This window comes from Miscanthus floridulus, chromosome 9 (genome assembly GCF_019320115.1).
Source record: "Miscanthus floridulus cultivar M001 chromosome 9, ASM1932011v1, whole genome shotgun sequence".
Lineage (NCBI taxonomy): Eukaryota > Viridiplantae > Streptophyta > Magnoliopsida > Poales > Poaceae > Miscanthus > Miscanthus floridulus.
In genome coordinates this window covers 47285163-47305457 of record NC_089588.1, presented here as the reverse complement: position 1 = coordinate 47305457, position 20295 = coordinate 47285163, and the positions used below count along the sequence as shown (strand labels likewise).

The window sequence follows — 20295 nt, the reverse complement described above, 5'->3', positions numbered from 1 at the left end:
CTGTCATAATGGTCCATAGTGCTAGTTTTTCTTAATGTTTGCTTCTGCAATCCGGAGCCCCTGAGAAGATCACTGCTACCATTCCCCTGGGTTTTTGGAATCCTTTGTCCTCGTGGTTGTCTTCATCTCTTTTCTGATTGTCCTCTTTGGTGTTTTCCTTACTATCTTTTCTTGTGTATCGATCATTGAAAGTGTAGCAATTTTCGATGGTGTGCCTCCCATTAGGGTGCAATGGGCAACGTATGTTTTCAATGTCATCATATCTTCTGGGTTTGGAAAACTTCTTTGATTTGTCGGCCATTGCCACAGTATTGTCTGGTCTACATTTTCTTTCTTGATGTCTGCTATTTCGGTGATTTTGCTTGTCTGAGTTGTCCTGGTTGCTTCTGTCCGGGAACCTCTCTCGTGTTTTTTCTTCTGCAGTAATCATCTTTTCTACTATTCGTCTGAATTCTTCATTGTTTCTCGGATTTTCTTTGCAGAAGTCTTGAAATTGCCACCTAGCCATGATTCTGTGAGAGAAAGCTTCAATTACTTCTCGTTCGGTTATGTCATGCACTTGAGCTCGTAGTTCGCCGAATCATCGATAGTAATTTCTAAGACTTTCACCTCCCTTTTGCTTGAGTCCTTTTAGTTCTGCATGAGTGATTGGGTGTGTAATGATTCCTGCGAAATTCTCACAAAAAGCTCTTTGTAAATCCTCCCAATTTCTGATAGATCCTGGATTCAGTTTGTCGAACCATTGGAGGGGCATGGCTTCTAATGCCATGTGAAAGAACAGGGTTTTGATATTGTCGTCTCCTCCGGCTAGTTCAATTGATTGTGAATATATTCTGAGCCATTGCCTTGGTTCAGTTTTGCCATCATACTTGGAGTGGTTAGACGGCTTGAATTTGTGAGGTAATCGTACCAATGCAAGCCTATTCGTGAAACAGGGGAATCTGTCGTGTGTCCTGGTTTCTTTGAATTCGGATTCGGCACCTTCTTCTGGCCAACTATCGTTTTGATGGGAATAATCTTGCGAGGTTGTCTGGGTAGGCACCCTACTCCTGGTCTTCTTTGGTTGTTCAAATCGGTGGCCTTGATTATGTTCCTTCCTACTTCCTCCGTCATGGCTTCCACTCAGCCCAAGTCTTTCGAAAGCAGATTTCCTTTAATTTTGATCTTCTTGCTTGTGGGTTGTTAATCTGGCGGGTAGTCTTGATCGAGCTCTCTCTTCATGCGTTCTCGGGATCATCGATCGGAAGTCCTAGAGCTGTTCATACTTCTCACCGGGATGTGAAGTTGCTCCGAGTTCTTCTAATGCTTCTCGAATCTTATCGTAAGGCGTATTTGCCGTGCGTCTTCCTTCGACTTCTCGTTGCGATTTTCTTTTGTCGTACTCAACCAACTTTGACTCATATCTGATCCAAGCTTCCCTGCGCTGCCTAGCACGGTGTTGGCGCCCTTGCTTCAACTTGTTTTTTCTTTCTCTAGCTTGTTTCTGACTCTCGGTTTCTCCATCGTAGCCCTAGGCAAAGGGTGATATGTTGGATTCTAATTCATCTGATGACCTGACATCGGGTGCTTCTGGGGGGTTTAATGGTGACCGAGGATGTCGAACCATGAGCACTTCCCGTGCGTGAGCCATTCTGTTATTGGTGTTAGTTTTCATACTGTCGGAGTCGCTGATAACTTTAGTAGATGCCTCGATGTCGTAGATCGAGTCTCCTTCTTGGTAAGGTAGAATAACTGTTGTTGTTGTGCTGACTAGTTGGGTTCCGCTATCTTCAGGAATAGAACCTGGCCAGTGGATGATACAGTCTTGTGATGTTATTGTTAGCACGAGACCCTCCTGGGCTCCTGTCAGTGGTATCCCAAGCATTGGTTTGAAAGACCTTTCGATCTGTCCCTGATAGGATTTTGCCGTGTTGTTGAGCCCAAATGGAAAAGAACTCGACTTTTTGAAAGAACTCTGAGGGTAATCCGAGTTGTTTTGGGTTGTGCTCTGGAATCCTGCCAAAAAAGAACTCGGTTTCTTGAAAGCACTCGAATAAGACTTCATCTTGGACACGGAGCTTGAATTCGAGTCGGATGCGCGTAGCCGTGAAATCTTATTTGAATCGGATATTATGAGCTGCGCGAATCTTCTGGTGAGCTGATCCATCGTAGTTGTCGAAATAGGAAATTCTTCATGCTGATCCGGATCTTTGAGGAGATGGCTTTGGAGCCTACCATAGTTGTCCGCCTCGCAAATCCATGAGCCGAAGATGAAAGTTGATCCCGTCGGGAAGATCATGTTATCGAGGTCCATCGAGCTTTCAGATGTAAAGTCGCTGAAAGCCCCTACCTGGCGCGCTAGCTGTCGATGTTTCACCACCGATAGCCTGCCACGGGGGTACCCGGGGCAGTATGTTCGGGCTTCGGCGTATGCTAAACCCGATGGTTAACGCAAAAGACAGTCGATTTATCCTGGTTCAGGCCCTCGATCGTAGATCGAGTAATAACCTTACGTCCAGTCGACGTTAGCCTTTGCGTTGGATTGATTGTGATATGTTGTGTTGTACAATTGTCGTCCTCTTCTCTCAGGAGCCCTGCCCTCCTTTATATAGTTAGGAGGTCAGAGTCCTAGTCGGTTTACAATGAGATTTCCTAGTAGGATTACTTAATAGTTCCACTACTAAGATTACATAGAAAGAATCCTAGTTGCACTAGATCTTCTCTCTCCCTTATGGGGTATCCTATGGGTCCCGCATCGACACTCACTCAAGAAGCTAATGAAGAATGATTTGGTGAGAGGGTTGAAGGATGTGAAGTCTGAGAAGGACAAGCTTTGTAGTACATGTCAAGCCGGCAAGCAAGTTGCAAATACCCATCCAACAAAAGCTTTTATGTCAACCGCAAGAGTGCTAGAACTCCTTCATATGGATTTATTTGGACCAACAACATACAAGAGTTTGGGAGGAAATTTTTATTGTCTTGTGATTGTTGATGACTATTCAAGGTATACATGAGTATTCTTTCTTCATGACAAATCCGAAGTTACATCTTGTTTCAAGAAGTTTGCCAAGAGAGCACAAAATAAATTTGAAGTGGAGCTTAAGAAGATAAGAAGTGACAATGGGAAGGAATTTGACAACACAAATATAGAAGCCTATTGTGATGAAGTTGAGATTGGGCATGAGGTCTCCGCAACATATATTCCTCAATAAAATGGTGTAGTTGAGAGGAAAAACCAGACATTGATCACTCTTGCAAGAACAATGCTTGATGAGTACAATACCCCTAAAGTTTTATGGGCGGAAGCTATCAACACCGCATGCTATGCATCAAACCGCCTATTCCTTCAAAAGTTCCTTGGCAAGACACCTTATGAGTTGCTCAATGGGAAGAAGCCAGACGTCTTTTTCTTTAGGGTGTTTGATTGCAAATGCTACATCTACAAAAAGCGGTAACACCTAGGAAAGTTTCAAAGACGTTGTGATATTGATTTTCTTGTTGGTTACTCATCAAAGTCCAAAGCATATAGAGTATTTAATCATGCCACCGGCTTGGTTGAAGAAACATATGATATGGAATTTGATGAATCTAACGGCTCCTAAGGAGCACATGAGAATCTTGATGATATGATCTTGATGATGTAGGTGATGAACCATTGAGGAAGGCTATGAAGAACATTTTGGTTGGAGACATCAAGCCTAAAGATGATAAAGATGATGTACAAGTGATTGATCCACATTCTTTATCAAATGTGCCATAAGATGGTGATAAAGATGGGAGAGTAGAAAGTGAAGACACTCATGTCTCCCATGATCAAATGGTGGTACAAGCATAAGATGTTGATGCTCCACTACCTCCTCCTCAAGTGGTCAATAGAAGAAATACACCTCTACTACAAGATCATCCGCAAGATCTCATCATGGGGAGTCCATCAAAGGGTGTAATGACTCGCTCACAAAAACTTGTTTCATTTATCGTTCATCACTCTTTTGTATCTTGCTTTGAGCCTACTAAGGTAGAAGAAGCTCTTTAAAATCTGGATTGGATAAATGCAATGCATGAAGAGTTGAACAACTTCACCCACAATAAAGTTTAGACTTTTGAAGAGCGGCCCAAAGGTGCCAGAGTCATTGGAACAAAGTGGGTGTTTCAAAATAAGCAAGATGATCAAGATATTATTGTGAGGTTGTTTGGATGCCAACTGAATTACAGTAATCAGATAAAATAATCTGAAGATGCTCAAAACACTGCAGATCCGGATTACAAAAATCCTCAATCTGTCTCCAAAGCCCTTTTTTTTTTTGAAATTATAGATAATTTATACTCCAACTAATAATAGTCCACCTCTATAGTCAATCAAGAGACCTAAACGGCCTAATAATGTTATAATCTTATCGTAATAAAGATTTTTGTAATTTAATTGGAATCAAAATAGGTTGTAAGTTTAGGGGATAAATGCGATGGAATTCTGTTTCTCATTTGTGCCTCGAAAAAGAACGAAACATTTTTGTGCTCTGCTGTCTCAAGTCCTTCGCTCATGCGCTTCCAGCGTTGCTGGACTTGGTGCCCAGGCCAGGCAATACAGGGCCCCGCCACCGGTCGGCGTTCCCCAATTCGCAGTCCCAGCGCCCGCCAATGATGCAGCTCACCGCCTGATTCCCAGATTCCTCGCTACTCCATGGAATCCCCACCGCCGCCGAGCACAATAAGCGACGACACTGCAGCCCCAGTCCACGCCATCGACCTCGAACCGGTAGCAGACTAGCAGCTTGAGCTTGAAGAGGAAGGGCGTCCACACCTGCGCGTCGCTTGTTCCTGTTGCCCCAATACGTCCTTCTGGCCCAAGGTACAATAAATTCTTTTTTCTTTTTCTTACAAAGCAAGCAGGAGAAGGAATCTGCGGATTCAAAGCTGTTCCTCTGTTTCGTGCTTCGTGGATAAGAGGGTCTGTTGTAGAGATCTAGTTTTCCTGTCGATGCTTAACTTGCAACCTTGCCTGTTGCTTCTCTGAGTCACATTGCTTGCGATTTACTGGGCCAGTTCTAAAATGCTCCAGTGTAAGACGAGGTCTAAAGATGGGAATTTCTAGATTCTAGATAGCCTTGTCCTTGGAAATTAAATTTACTAAGAGGTTGGTTGAAACCCAAGACTTCTAGTGCAAGTTAAAATTCAGATTTTTGTCATGGGCATAAGATTTTGTGCATCAGTTGATATGATAATTGTGACTTGTTCTAAACGAATGGTACAGAATATAAACATATAATCATTTTGAAGATGTCCCGTTTAGGTTATTGGATTTTTTAGCAATCGTACTATTACTAATTAGAGGATCCTTTCTAGCCTCCATACTGATCCTCACAAGACTTCCTAGAACTATTACTAATTAGAGGATCCTTTCTAGCCTCCATACTGACTAGCACAAAACATATGTGCATAGCACTGTTAGCACCAGCATACAAGAGAGGAAGAATAGGATAGCAAGCAGTAGTTGGGATTCAGTTCGGAGGAAGAGTCATAGAAAGAGGAGTGATTGTTACAAAACAGGGTTCAATTCTTTGTTAATTCCCTCTCCTCACCATCGCTCTATCCTTATACCACTAGCTTACGGCTCTCTTGCCAGCTGCTCGTCTTCATGCCCACGCCGGGCCTTGGACGCGTGTGTTGGGCCGGCGCGCCCTTGTGCTCCTTCTCGGCCCATCTTCAGGGTTTTAGTCGTGCGTGACGCCTTGGTCGGCACCGGCTTCAGCTGTAGAACCCAGGTTGCTGACAAGCACCTTGCACAGGAGAGAGATAGTGTACTCTAATGGAGAAAGATCTGGTCAAGACTTTAGGCACATCGACAAATCGACTCAATGAGACCTGGAATTAACATGAACCAATAATACGAGACTATGAGAGACGACATCTACACAATATCACCCAAGGAATCAGGGGAAAACAAGCACAAAATGAAAGCAAGATAATTGAATTACGATGTCAATGCACAGGTCCATTATATGCCACGGATGCATATAACGTTTGCAGTACAGAGTAAACAAACTCGAGTAAATTTAGCATTTTAGCTATATATGTTAACTCCTTATTTTTCTCCATGTACATTTTGACATCGAAGAAGCAACAATTATCTTTACACTGCCATGGACGCAGATGTTTCAGTTCAAAATGTCTAGAGTGCAGGAAAAGGACGCGGGAAGGTATAAATGAAAAGCACCAGTCATTTAGTCCTGATCCTGCTCTGGTGCCAGAATCAGCAAACAGCAGACAGATTGTCAGCATGCATCAGGACGAACATGGTTCCTCCAGTTTCAAAGCTGGTGTCTTAGGATGCTGGTTAAGTTGATTCTCCATGTCCACCTTAACTTTGTTGTCAAGGGAACCCAAATACCACACCTCCTTGAGTTTTCCTTTAGACAGACTCTTTAGCTCAGCAAACTTCACTGCCGACCCAGTACAGCATTTAGCTGTCAGCAGCTCAAGATTTTCCATTGCTAATGATCCAAAGGATACATTTAACTCAGAGTTACAAGCAATCTCAAGTATCCTGACGTTCAAATAACTGCGCTGCTCTACTCCATTCACCTTGACACAAAAGTTAAGGTCACCATCACCATCTTCAAGTGGCCTGATATCAAGACGTAGAATACATAGTCCTTTTATTTCCCCAAGAACTTCGCTTATGTTAACATTTTTTGATATTGCCATTTTCACATGTAACTTTGTGAGTTTAGGAAGATCTTTGATCCATGGTGGCACCACTTTTGCAAGACCATATAGTTTAAGGCTTTGAAGTTTTTCCAGATGTTTCTGCAGAGGCCAGAACATGTCATTCAAACATGGTTCATTATTGCCCATGCAGAGCCAAACTGATAAGGATTCCAAATGAACGTGGTCTGAGATGGTAGAACAGAACTCTTTGCTGTTTTTCTTGTTGACACCGGTCACTTCGAGCTTGTGCAATTGGGTGAGCTTCTTGAGCTCTTTCAGGATGGTCTTGCCCCCTGAAAAACCAACATTGACGGCACCAAGAGTGTGCAAGGATGTAAGTTCCTCAATCCCTGCAGGCACCTGAACACCACCTACAGGACAAGCTCTGCGGCAGCAAGGCAACCATGACAAATGAGCACATGCTACTGATGGTTCCTTGGCTGTGCCAGCACGGATGTATTGCAGCTTGGTAAGTTTGGTGATGGATGGTGGCAAAGTGACTATGGAGGTGCCCCTGACATCCAGAGTTTCAAGTTGCCTCAGAGCCGCAAATGAACTTGGCAGATGGCAGATCTCTCTTATTCCTCTTAGAGAGAGCAACTTGAGGCGAGGAAGCAGCTTCAGCATCTGCTCCAGGTATTTATATGTCACACCTGTTGCATTCTCGAGATCAAGCACCCGGAGCACCCTCATAGTGTCACTGATGAAGAAGGGCTTCCACTGTCCAAACACAGTGAGGGAGCGTAGCCTTGAGAAGTCAATACTACTGAACACGATCTTGTCTCTGTCCCAGCTATCCTTTATGACAAGGTGACGTCCTGTGCGTTGACTGGTCAATATGCACCTGCCCTCCAGTTCGAAGACAAGGTCCTCATCCTTTTGCCTTGATATGATGTACTCACGGAAGAAACCATTGACTTGGCACATGACCGTTCTTGTATCTGCAGTGGTGACTGAATGTGGAGTCTGCTGGATGATACTCAGATCAAGGAGCATTGAGAAGAATTTCTCCCCATTCTCCTCAGCTGACCTGTTGGACGTGTCCCTCGAGTAACCCTCTGCGATCCACCGCCTCACTAGACGCCTCCGTCGAATGCTTTGGCCTTGCGGGAAAATGGACAGGTAGAGGATACATGGCTTGAGATAATCTGGGCAAGTACGGAAGTAGGAATGCATCCAACCAAATAGTCCACGCAGGTTATCAAATTCTGGTTTAGTCTCCAGATCATGCATAAATCTGTCACTAAGATTCATTGCGGTTTTCATCCAGCTGACTGTCATGGGTGCCAAAAAGTTGGCTACAGCAACTATTACTTTGGGAAGTCCGCCACACATGGAAATAAGTTTTCGAAGCTCCGGATCTTCAGAATCCCTTAAAGCGGACGAATCTGGAAATGTGCCTACCTGTATTATTGAAAAGAAGCTAAATTAGTAGATCAATCAATCACACTTTAGATTTAGTTTTAGCTTGTGCTGTTAACATGCATAAACTCATGTATTGAAAATTGAAAAAAAATACATGTGCATCAAGATCTGTTTGTTTTATCTTACAAATTGTGGATTGCAGCTTGTTGTTTGTTATAATCTGTAAGTTTTTATTTAGAAAAATATACAATTTTTTGTTGAAATATTACGACATATCTATATTGATAGTATGCTTGTAATATGGTCTATTGTTTATAAAATCTATACTGCTAAACATATAGTTCGTTAATAGAAAAAAAATTGTACTCATGGTCCAAGAATTGTTCTGAATTTTTATGATACCATTTGGATAAGGAGTTTTGTTAAGCTTACTATAGAAGACTTGGATAAGATTATTCTGTGTATTTTAAGAAGTTTGGATGAGCATAGTAGCAACAGAGAAAAAAAAGCTTGGATAAAACTACTTTGATGCAAAAGAAAAAATGTTCACACCATTTTCATGTTTTGCAAAACACAGTTTAATCTCCTAGAGGGGGAAAAGAAGAAAAATCATAGATTTGAGCATCAAGATTCATCTGAGAAATGATTTAGCAAGACCAAGAGAATATGCAAGTATCTTGCAAGAAAACACACCTTCTTTTTGAAGAGATCACGTGCTTCATCGTCTTCTAGACTTTTGACATTGTACATGGCCTCTTCTCGATTTGCACAATGTATGGCTATGCTTGCTTCAGTTGTAATCACAACGATAATGCTTCTACATTGTGTAGATACCAAGTAATGTCGTATTAGATCCCACTCTTCTGTGGATTGCAAACCATCTATAATGACAAGGCAGCGATGCTTCTCCAGAAGCTCATGACACTCTTGAATGGGATTGCTGATTCCATTTTGCTGAGGAGAATCTGACTGAAGTTGTGAAAGTAAGCTCCAAGCCAAGTTCCTTAAATTGAATGGATGTGATACATCCACCCAACTGTACATGGTAAATATTCTGTTGCTACTGTCATACATTATGTCGTAGTATAAGTTCCTGACTAGAGCTGATTTCCCAACACCAGCTATCCCCCACACGGATATCACAGGAACACCATTAACACACGCCCTGGCTAAATAGCCACGGAGATCTTTCATCTGTGAATCACGTACTTCAACTAGGGGGAATCGACCAATACACATATCAGTGTTGTTTTGGACACCCATTGATGATGATGCCTCATTATTGTTAGCCATCACCATAGTGGTTTGCTTGCTTTTATCTCTGTCGCCTTGAGAACCCTGAAAATATAGAAAATTTAAGAAGGGTGGTCAAGGAGAGAATTAATGTAACATGCAACAAACATTGGAGGGATGGCACAGTTTCTGAATCCTGTGCCAAGTGTTACATTATGAGTTTGGATTTGATGATTTGACTGAACAAATATAAGAATTTATTCCACTACTTTCTCCTAAACCTATTTCCGTTATTCCCTATGTGGGGACTATAGGAAATCAGTCTCATTGTGTGTGTGTGTGTGCAGGGGCAGGGGGAGCTTTTGTTAATGATAAATATACCAATGACTAGCATTGTCTGCACATTTTCGTTTTGTTTGCACAGCCAGCCCTTCACTGGTGATGAGCAAAATAAGTAGAACTGCTACTGTACATTTTTAATCAAAGTACTTCTATATCTATCAATAATTTGAAATTAATATTTCTAGCATATGATTAGAATATGTAATGATCAAAACTATAAGAGCAAAAGACCATTTTTTTCCAGAAAGTTATTCGATTGTGTTTCAGCTGCTTACCTCCCTGAAGAAGACACATACAGAGTGTTCGGCTGAGGACTGCTTAAGCTCAAACACTTGCCATGGATCTCCAACACACAGCCTAGCGACTTCAGATTGCTGAGTAGAGATGATGACCCAGCTGTGATTTTTCTCTTCAGGCAGGTAAGCTCTGACGGTGTCCCACTCTACCATACTGGAAACGTTTTCCAGGATAACCAGGTACCTCTCCTTCATTTGCTCCATGAACTCTTCAATAAGTTCGCCTTCTGCAGCCACTTCCAATCTCTTGAGGGTACCAACGTCTACACCCGATTTCTTTTGTAGGCATGAGTTTGTGTGGAACTGAATCAGCAAGCTCGGCTGGAACTCATGGGGATTGAAAGGGTGCGACAGCTTTGCCCAGCCACGGCATCTGAAGCTGTCACATATTTCTGGTTTGCCATAAGCCTCCCTGATGATGGGTGTGGTATCAGCATTGCCACCTGCTGCCCACACTGAGATCACTCCAAGGTCTCCACCAGGTTTCTTGGTGATCAACAACTTGGTCAGATCTCCTAATCCTCGTTGCATCTTTGTGGTATCTCTTGCTTTGACGAGCATGTCAAATGTTGTGGCACCGACAGAAGCACCAGGCACCAACTGTTGCTGCGTGACGGGCTTGGAACCTGAATCACTAATGAGGTTGTAGCGCATGTTCCTAAGGCTCACCTCCTCAACCCTGCCCTTGAGCAGCTTTATCTCGGCGACCGCCTTGTCCAGTGGCAGCTCTGGCCTGATGAAGCCTGGGAGGCAGCGGCAGTGGCAGTCTGACGCCTTGTCAAGGTGGATCACATACTCGATGCAGTCCTCCACGTTGTATGCGAGGTCACGGACCTGTCTCACCCAGGTCCTCACCACGTTGTTCCTGGCGCGCTCCTCATCTGCGACATTGAGGAAGGACTGCATCATCTGGAACTCACCGGTGATGAACACCAGGTCGTTCTGCGTGCTCTGCCGCAGCGTTGCCTCCTCCTCAATCGCCGCCAGGGCCTTGGTCACAGCCCCCTCCACCACCGATTTGGCCAAGCTCACTGCCAGGTCCGCCATTGCTTCCCGTCTTTCCTAGACACTCCAGTGTGTTTGTCTCTGTGGTAGCAGCTAGTGATTAGTGATGCTAATGATCGGAGGAATTGTGCAACCTCCGCGCACCTAGAGATGGGAACATGGGGATATCAGCTAGGCATGAACATAGTCAACTGGGAGTTTGGGACATTGCAAAGCAAGTCTTTGCCTGGCCAGATCCGTGAGCTGAGTTGGTTCTCTGATATATTTACTTAGCCGTTGACTAGCAAAACACAGTCGCCCCCCTTGAGCCCTTCAACTTTCAGTTTCACTAATGTGCAGTGGTGTTTCTGCAACAATGTCTTACCACACCTTAAAGATGTGGACCTGTAACCTGTTTGGAAAAGAGAATATTTCTTGTCAAGTCGAGACAGATTGATCGGTATGTGTTATGTGTGCTTCATGGAAAAGAACATTTCATAATAACAATTAAAAGAACACCACTTGTCATACTCTACTGGTTCTAAAAGTTTATGTTATTTTAGTTTTATCTTAAATAAAAATATTCTTTGACCAAAGCCTACCAAAAATAGTTTTGCTAAATGCACCGTTACATTACATATATGGTATAAAACAGTCTTATCATTGTGTGGTATTAAAAATGATGATTTTTGTATGCAGGCTGCACTCTTAGCGCTACTATGGCATAAACAATCATTTAAGTAGAGAGCTACTCCCTTTGTTGCAAATTATAAGACATTTTGACTTTTCTAAATACATTACTTAGTGTATATAGAAAAGTCAAAGCGTCGTATAATTTGGAACGGAGGGAGTACATAATTCTATTGTGGTCGGCTAAGCCCACTAGCTTTTCTTATTCCCACTAGAATCTACTCATTAACATTTCTAAATCTCTCTTTCTAATCAATAAAATAGCATTGCAACTTCAGGAGTCACTCCGCTGATTCGGTGACATAAAATTCTAGCTTCCCCTTCGTTTAGGCATACACTACGGTGCTCAAGATCAACGGTGCAGTTTAGTGTGAGATCTAGGAGGAACCAAGAGTGCTAACCTCAATAAAATATATATGTAAGCATATTGATAACTATTTTAAAATGGCTCTGGCGTCTCTACAGAAGCAGTTTCTTCGGTAGAGCTAAAGCTTTTTAGAAAAGCATTTGGTAAAATGGCTTCTTCTAGTTTTCTAGTAGAATAGAAGAAATATGAAATCTCCATAATGACCATCTGTAATTGATTGGCTACCTGATATCTCAAACAAAGTGAGATTATTCAATCCAAAGCTGCTGACGTAGCACCTCCCTTTGTTGAATTCAATTTTTTAGCCATATAATAAAGAGTAAATTACACTAGTAATCCCTAAACTATTATGTCATTTTCATCCAGATCCTTGAACTATGAAATTGCATATCTAAAGCTCAAACAGTTTTCCCCTGTTTGGGCTTTACAAGCCTTGTAAATTGTAAATATTCCCTTTCATATATACATAAAAATTAAGTAGCGGCCTCTCTGGTCCCTGCTGACCCTTAAAAAGTCCTGATACTATTTAAGTACCCCAATCACGGTCCAAAATAGCCACATCACAAGTCATTAGCTGATGTGGTGCTTCAATGTGAAACCAACATATGCATCCTTAGCTTATAATTACACGAGCAATCTCTAAACTATCACAATATTCTCCTCGAAATCCCAAAATTATGGAATTACATATTTAGGTCCCTAATATATTAAACTACTCTAATCCCAATCCAAAACTCCTTATTTTCAAATATCAATTGCAGAGGTGAGCGTTGACCACATGTGTAAATCTAGGTCTATACAGATGCTATGGGAAAGGTGTCTCCGCGTCTGCACCTCAAAACTCTGTTTGCCCGCCTCAAATTAACATGTACTATTGTAGTGTGATATGGAAAAAAGTAGAGGCTGAAATACCTGAAACTTTGTTGACCTTTCTAGCTGAAACTTTGTTGACCTTTCTTGAGACTGGTTTCTTTCCGTCACCTGTATTTTGATATTATGGTCGACTTGATAGTTCATATGCGTGCCAAAGCAAAAATGGCTGGCCTGGTTCATTATCGTAGCAAAAATGGTGAATATTGAATCAACAGACTGTCGTCGGTCGATAAAGAGTACGTTGGTCGATAAATCTGTTTGATGTCTAATGTCCTGTTCGCTTGGCTGATAAGCCATGACTGAAAGTACTGTTGACTGATTCGTTGTGAGAGAAAAATACTGTTTGTTGACTGAAAAAGTACGGCGCTTATAAGCTAAACGAACAGGGCGTAAATTTATGCTTGCCGTAATGTCAGTCCCGTCAGATAGTGTGCTGAGATGGGAGGATCTTTGGCGCGTAATACCAAATCTGCCCTTTTCTAGTGTCATGGTATAGTGCAATGAGCTTAACAAGCAATACAGTTTTTTCTTATTATATTAGAGAAACGGAACATGTTTATTATTTTTGAGATACAACACAAGCAAAGTCCAATAGTGATACAGCAAGAGCCCGTCGTCCACGTGTGCTTTATTTATTCTAGCGGAGGATTCGATTTTTCCAACACAATGCCTTGCATGCCATTCATCACCTTGTTATTAATCCCTGGCACACGTACGGTCTCCTTGACGATGTGGTCAGGGCAGCGTGTAATGGGCCTGTTCGCTTCGAGAAATTTGAAGAAATCTGGATGAATCTGGAGGAATTTGTGAGTGTGTGAACAGTGAATTTCAGCCGTGAACGATGAATTCTGGCTGAAATTTCCACCGGGCGAACGCAGTCAATATGTGAAAGTCAAACAAATTCAGGTGAGAACGAATGTACAAATGTGTACTCCCTCCATCCTAAAAATACCGTTGTTTTAGAAATGAACAAAACGTAAACGTCTTTTTGGACGGAGGGAGCAGTATACTGTTCACAGTTTTGTAGGATCCACACCTACATGGATATACATATTCTTGAAATATGCATGTACACGTGACGTACCTCCGCACTTGTAGCCGACGGGGCGATCGGCCATGTTGCAGCGCTTGGGGATGGTAATGGCGACCTCCGGCTTGATCCCGGCAGCCCTGGCGGTGCGGGACAGCATGACGGTGCAAAGGCAGCTGGGGCTCTGCCCGATGGCGTGCACGGCCGAGCAGCAGCTGCTCGTCGGCGGCCGAGATGCATGGCGCCAGCCTTAGTGCCACCCTGTCAGCGGAGGCTCTCCCGCACTCCCCCGCGCCGTGCGCGACACCGGCAATCACAAAAATCAGAGCAAGCGAAACCAGGAGTGGCCTCATTATTGGTGATTAACCTCTACTACTAGCTCCACTAGTGTGTAAATCAGTTTGATTACACACTTTGTACTGGTGAGGCTGCTGCTGTGTTGCCCTCTCCTAAGGCTGGTGATTGCATGCATCGTGCCACAGCACTTTGGCTACTGAGTGGTCACTTGATTAGTTGCAAATGCAAACCGGCTAGCTAGTGGACTGCACGCTGCACGCGTGCTGTACGTGTGGATGCGACATGAAGCCATCAACCGGATCAAAATGCTTCTTAGTAAAATGCTAACCTGGGCGATGGGCTGAAGGCAACCGAGCACGCTCGTATGCATGTCGGCACATACGGATGCGATAATACCATTACAAATTCATGGAGCACGAGCGTTATCCATGGAGGTGTGGCGCGGTGGTGTTGTAAGGGAGTCGGCGGCTCTCCCTCAACTTGGCGTGGCGCCCTCTCTCACCCTAGCCACCGAGCTCCCCCTACCCCGACGGCCATGGCGCTCCCCGCCCCCCATCCCCCACCGTCGCCGCCGAGCCAAGCTCGGCGCTGTTAGCGCTGGTGGTGCTGGTGCTCGCGCGCAGTCGCTCGCCGCCGACTCCCACCCCGTCGGCCGGAATCGACCGGCCCAAGACTCTCTCCTCATATGTTGCAAATGTACATTTCAATTGTTTCAGACGTTTCAGAACCATGTTGCAATAGTTTCATATGAAAGTTGCAAAAGTGGATCGAGGAATGTTGCATATGTTGCAAGTGTTTCAGAGGCATGTTGCAAACGTTTGTTCAACAGTTTCATCTGTTTCTAGACATATGTTGGAAGTGTTTTGATCTAGATGTTGTATATGTTTCAGTGGCTATACACATATGTTGCAAGCATCTATTTAAATCGTTTCATCTATTTCAAACGTATATTGCAAGTGTTTTATCTGAATGTTGCATATGTTGTAGTTGCTATACATATATGTTGCAAGCGTCTGTTATAAATGTTTCACCTATTTCAGATGCATGTTGTAGAAGTGCTTCATATTGCAACATTAACAGACGCAGGAAGCAAGCGCAGCGGCCCCATGTTCGTGGCAAGCGAAGCGGGCGTGGGTGGTCCTCACTTGCCTGCACATCAGCAGGCACGGGCGCGTAGCTTTACGCGCACCATCAGCATGCTGGGGCGGGCGTGAAAGCACAACAGGTGCATGCGGTATGCGGGGGCGTGCAAGTGCATGTGGGCAACAGAGCAGGAGTTTTGCATGCGAGTTAAATCTTTTGTCATGCATTCAATAGGTATATCATATAGTAGGCTTGCTCGGTTTCATTATCAACCCTTGGAGCAACATGGTTTAAAATTGTTTAAGAGCATGGCACATAGCTTGTTTTACAATTATTTATCTAATATGTGCTAAAGTCCAAATTGTAGATAATCTCTCCAAAAATGTGCACAAATTTTATAAGTATTCAACACTTGTGTGCACAAATTTAGGGGGGAGCTTAATCTACAAGTTGGATGCTTTGAGACTAACACCTTTTCAAGCTTATCTTGTGTAGTAGTCTCATTGCAAAGAAAATGGAGTCCCCGGAGGAAAGCATTATACTTCAATTGATAGAAATCAAATTGATTTTCACATGTGGTATTTTCTAAACCGATATCACCATGTTGATCTCACTTTGATATTTATTTGCTTTCTTTATACATTATATAGATTAACCTCTCTTGTACAATGAATTGCTAATTATGCATATACTTTGCTTTTTATCATATGTATGCATAAATTTAAGGGGAGCTTAGCCTATATAATGTGATAGTCAAGTTTTGTGACCTATTCCAGGCTAATCAAATCCTTCATTTGGTTCACAAAGTTTGACCCTTCCTTGTGCTACTAATGTATTCCTTTTGGGTGTTTGATGTCAAAGGGGGAGAATTTGAAGGACAAAAAACAAGCATTTAGTTACAAGTAGTAATGGTCCGAGAAAGGGAGGAAAGTGAATTATGGGTTAGTCTAAGTAATGGGAGAATTTTTTTTAGAAAGCTAGGCTTTAATCCATAATATCACATGAGGACATTTGCAAGGGCAAGATAAGGTTGCATATAGTATCTTATATATAGTATCTTTTAGCATCACATAATCTTGTCCCATGCATTGCATCATAGCAAGTAGATAGTTTTTCAATTTAATTTTTTTGTATTTTGCTTGCTTTGGTCGTGTTGTCATCAATCACCAAAAATGGGGAGATTGTAAGAAAAATGGACCCTATGCCCATTTACTTTGGATTTTGGTGTTTGATGACTAACACAACCAAATTGGACTAATGAATTTGCAAGTGTTATGTTTTGTAGTTCAATAGGGTGCAAGACGTGACTTGGACAAAGGCGACGTGATGATCCGATAATCAACACCATAAGCAAGACCTTAGGAGCACAAGAAAAGATACAAGATATCAAGCAAAGTCCAAGCACGAAGATAGGAACCAAACCGGACGCAAGATCGCGAAGAAACGAGCTCACAGAGGGCACAAGATGCTGCACAGGACGCTCCGATGCACAGCAACAGCAGAGTCAACAGCAGCGACCGGACGCTACACAGGACGCTGCACCGGACACTCCGATGCACAGGACGCTGCACAGGACGCTGAGTGCCAGAGTCCGGTCAACATCAGTAAGGTTCCAGAGAGCCGTTTTCATGACCGGACGCGTCCGGTCAGTACTGACAGGACGCTGGTTAGAGTCCGGTCAGTAGCAGAAAAGCGGGATTTCATCCCCAACGGCTATTTTCTCAGTATGGCTTATAAATAGACCCCCCCCACCGGCCATTTGGTGAGTGTGGAACTGAGGAAACATACCAAGGGTGTTGATACACCATTTTAGTGATCTCCACATACATAGTACTTAGTGTTTTATTAGGTGATTAGCATAAGTGCTTTGCGAAGTGCTTAGGTTGATTAGACCACCGCTTATGCGCTTGCTCTAGGTGTTTGCCTAGTGTTTAGTGAGGTTTAGATACCTCTTGTCACCCTATGCTTGTGAGCACAAGTGTTGTACATGGAAGGGGCTTGAAGTCTTGCGAGATCACACCAACCGCGTTTGTGGTGTGGCCGCCACCGTGTACCGGAGGGAACAAGGTCCGCGACGTTTCGGCCGGAAGCTTGATAGTGAAGACGGCGGGGAGCATCCGGGAGAGGCTTGCCGAGAGGCACATCGGCGACCCACTTGCGCGTGGGGAAGGCCCGAGGCTATCCACGGAGTTACCTGACCGGGAGCTTGGCCCTTGCGAGGGATTCCTTGCGAGGGGCTCCAACGAGGACTAGGGGAAGCTTGCGCGCTTCTCGATACCTCGGTAAAAATACCGGAGTCGTCGACGAGAGTTTGCATATCTCTACCTTGCCCTTTAGCTTCCGCATTTACATTGATTACTTTACTACGTTTGCGGTAGAGATAGCAACGCACTAGCAAAACCATAGTTGCACATCTAGATAATTTATCTATTGCATAGGTTTTGCTAGGGTTAGCAAAAAAGGTCATAGTTTAGAGTTAGAATTTTTAAGTTGCCTAATTCACCCTCTCTCCTCTTAGGTGTCACGGTCCCTACACCTGGCACTCGCATAGAGAATTGCTGGCAAATTATCACAATATAAGGTTAGTGGTTTAGATATGTTGTTGACCACTCTTAGTCCAGGAATAAAGTTCTTCAGCCATGCGGCCTATTGGGCTGCTTCAAATAAAGCTATGAATTCTGCGTGCATTGTTTATGTTGCAATAATACTTTGTTTGGAGCTCTTCTACAAAATAGCTACCCTGATAAGGTGAATAGATATCCGGACATGGACTTGATGGAATCCAAGCACCCATTATAATCAGAATCTGAATAACCCACGACCCCGAGGTTATCCGGTTTTTTATATATTACTTCATCCGTCCAAAAAAAAACTTGATATTCTAGGATTTGAAACAAATTAGTGAAGGAGAGAAATGACTCTAGTACCCCTGTTTTGTTATAGCAGATTTTCTTAAAAAGAGGGATGTCATGGTTAAGTTTTCCATTTAAAGTGTGTTGCATGGAGGAAAGAAAAGAAACTGCATGTCTAATACTCAGAATATCATGTGATATTTTTTTAATCATAGAACATTACCAAAAAATCATAGAACATTAAGTTTTTATGAAATCCTTAATGACATGCAAATAATGCAAGGTCTTCTTAATGGCCCTAAGTGATCAATACTTGTATTGCGCTGATATCTGCTAAGCATCCCAATTGTAAAGGCCAAGTCAAGGCGTGTACAAACTTGATCATACATTGTAGCTACGCCGGCGCCTAGCCTGGTCTGGCCACTCCGGATCTCTGATGTTGCAAACTGAGGATGAGCATCGCAGCGGCGCCGACGTCGAAGTGGCCATGACCTTCTGGTGGGGAATGGCGGTGTTGGTAGCACCGCGGCACCACCTTGACATAGTGGGGGATGGGGCACGACGCTCAACTACGGGGCACGGGACACAACACATAGGGGCGGGGACGGGGAACCTCATTGCGCGGGAAGGGGCGCAGCGAGGTGGAGCATGGACGGTGGTCAGCGGGGGAGCAATGGAGTATGGCGCGGCGACAGACGCGGCGAGGGATGGGGGTGTTGCGTGACATGCAGCGGCGAGGCAGAGAGGAGGCGAGGTGAAGCCGCGACGCGAAGCGAAGCGAGTGGGGATTGGGGGTTTCAGTTTTTTTATTAGAGAAAGTGGGGATTTCTTGAGGAGCAGGCCCGTTATTTGTTGGATGCGTGTTGGACCCGCGCTGTGAAGGCCGGGGAACGGGGCGTCCAAACTGACACGCCCGGGTGGACGTCCTCATCAAAGTATTAGGGTTTCTTTAAACCAAGTCAATGTTGTAGATCTCATCGAGTGCTACAACTTTCATATACAAAGTATCTTTATCCGACACCATTCAACAAAGACTTGATTTTTCTAAGGTGACTGGTATGCGACTACTGTGGTGTTGAAACTTTATATTATTTTTTAAGCATCTTAATGATCATAAATGACAAAACTCAAAACTAGAAATTTATAGATCTCATTGAGAGCTATAATTTTCATATACAAAGTATCTTTATCTGACACTCTACAAGCAAGAGATATTTTTTCTAAAGCGACAAGCCCTAGTATCCGATTAATATGTTGCTGAAACTTTATATTATGTTTTTAGCATCTTAATGGTCTCAACTGAAAAACTGAAAACTAAAAAGTTGTAGATCTCATTGGAAGCTATAATTTTTTTTAAAATGATCTTCATTTGAGGTCGTGTGAAAAAAAAATATGATTTTTTTAAGATGGAGCCTTATCGTTGACATGTGGGCCTATCTGTCAGATCCATGCCACGTACGATAGTGGATTGGGTAAATGCCTGTTTGGAGCTAGTTGAGACACGTTACAACATAAGGGAGCCAAAAATTATTTTGTGAGTTTGGGAATCTAAATAACACCTGCAAACAACTTTGAGGACCACGGTTGAATTTTACTCAAGAACTAATGTACCTGTGTCGTGCTTTATAGCTTCTCCCTTGCAACACAAAGCAACGGTTGAACGGAAGAGTTGTTGATGCAATTCTGATGCTTTTAGCTCTGTCAGTTAATTGATGCTTGATTAGTTCTTGATAAGTTCACTAGCATCTATCTGCGTGGTTACTAGATCATGTTACATTTGAAGGTGAAATATATACAAGTCCTGAGGACAATCAATCCTGTTAGATTATAGAGATGTCTTCTTTCTCTCGAGTTGATATGATGGATGAGTGGGTATTGAATCAACGGCCAGTTTCTGGCAGGCAAGGCAAGAAGCTGAAAATTCCTACATAAAGCATTGTAGTGCCACGAGACATCAAATTCAAAGAATTTGGTGCTTCTCGCATGTCACATGTACTCCAAATCTTTGCAACAATGATTGATTGCCTGAACACGTGATATCTCCATGTGATTTATACTATATTAGAAGCCCTGAAAGAACAAGTGACCTAGGTCACTAGATTTTTTTTCAGTCTGGTTGAAAAAGGCCACTAAGCATCTCAGACTAGCTACAAGAACACAATGACACACTAATGAATGTTTAAATACGATATAAATTAC

The 20295-nt window shown here is 43.2% G+C and overlaps 1 protein-coding gene and 1 long non-coding RNA gene across 3 annotated transcripts; one reads left to right on the top strand and one right to left on the bottom strand.

Annotated features, from left to right (window-relative positions):
* The first annotated feature begins 4489 nt into the window (after nt 1–4489).
* Nucleotides 4490–10342, top strand: LOC136483698 (uncharacterized). 2 transcript variants are annotated; one of them, XR_010765568.1, is made up of 4 exons: nt 4490–4825; nt 8880–9032; nt 9892–10100; nt 10206–10342. It is a non-coding gene; the product is annotated as an uncharacterized lncRNA (long non-coding RNA). The 2 variants fall into 2 exon arrangements; XR_010765567.1 differs by having other exon boundaries at nt 8880–9094.
* On the bottom strand, nt 4836–11418 carry LOC136483693 (disease resistance protein Pik-2-like). Its single transcript, XM_066480837.1, has 3 exons — nt 9900–11418; nt 8743–9387; nt 4836–8088 (listed from the first exon to the last, which is right to left on the bottom strand). Exons 1-3 carry the CDS (start codon nt 10965–10967, stop codon nt 6259–6261), a joined length of 3543 nt encoding a protein of 1180 aa, XP_066336934.1. The 5' UTR covers nt 10968–11418; the 3' UTR covers nt 4836–6258.
* Between the last annotated feature and the right edge of the window lie 8877 nt (nt 11419–20295).

What these genes read in the sequence shown, in the direction of transcription:
- LOC136483693 (XM_066480837.1), bottom strand. Translation starts at nt 10,967, where the DNA reads ATGGCGGACCTGGCAGTGAGCTTGGCCAAATCGGTGGTGGAGGGGGCT. An exon ending in TATGTGTCTTCTTCAGGGAG is followed by an intron (nt 9,388 to 9,899) that starts GTAAGCAGCTGA and finishes CTATATTTTCAG; the next exon opens with GGTTCTCAAGGCGACAGAGA. An exon ending in GTGATCTCTTCAAAAAGAAG is followed by an intron (nt 8,089 to 8,742) that starts GTGTGTTTTCTT and finishes TCAATAATACAG; the next exon opens with GTAGGCACATTTCCAGATTC.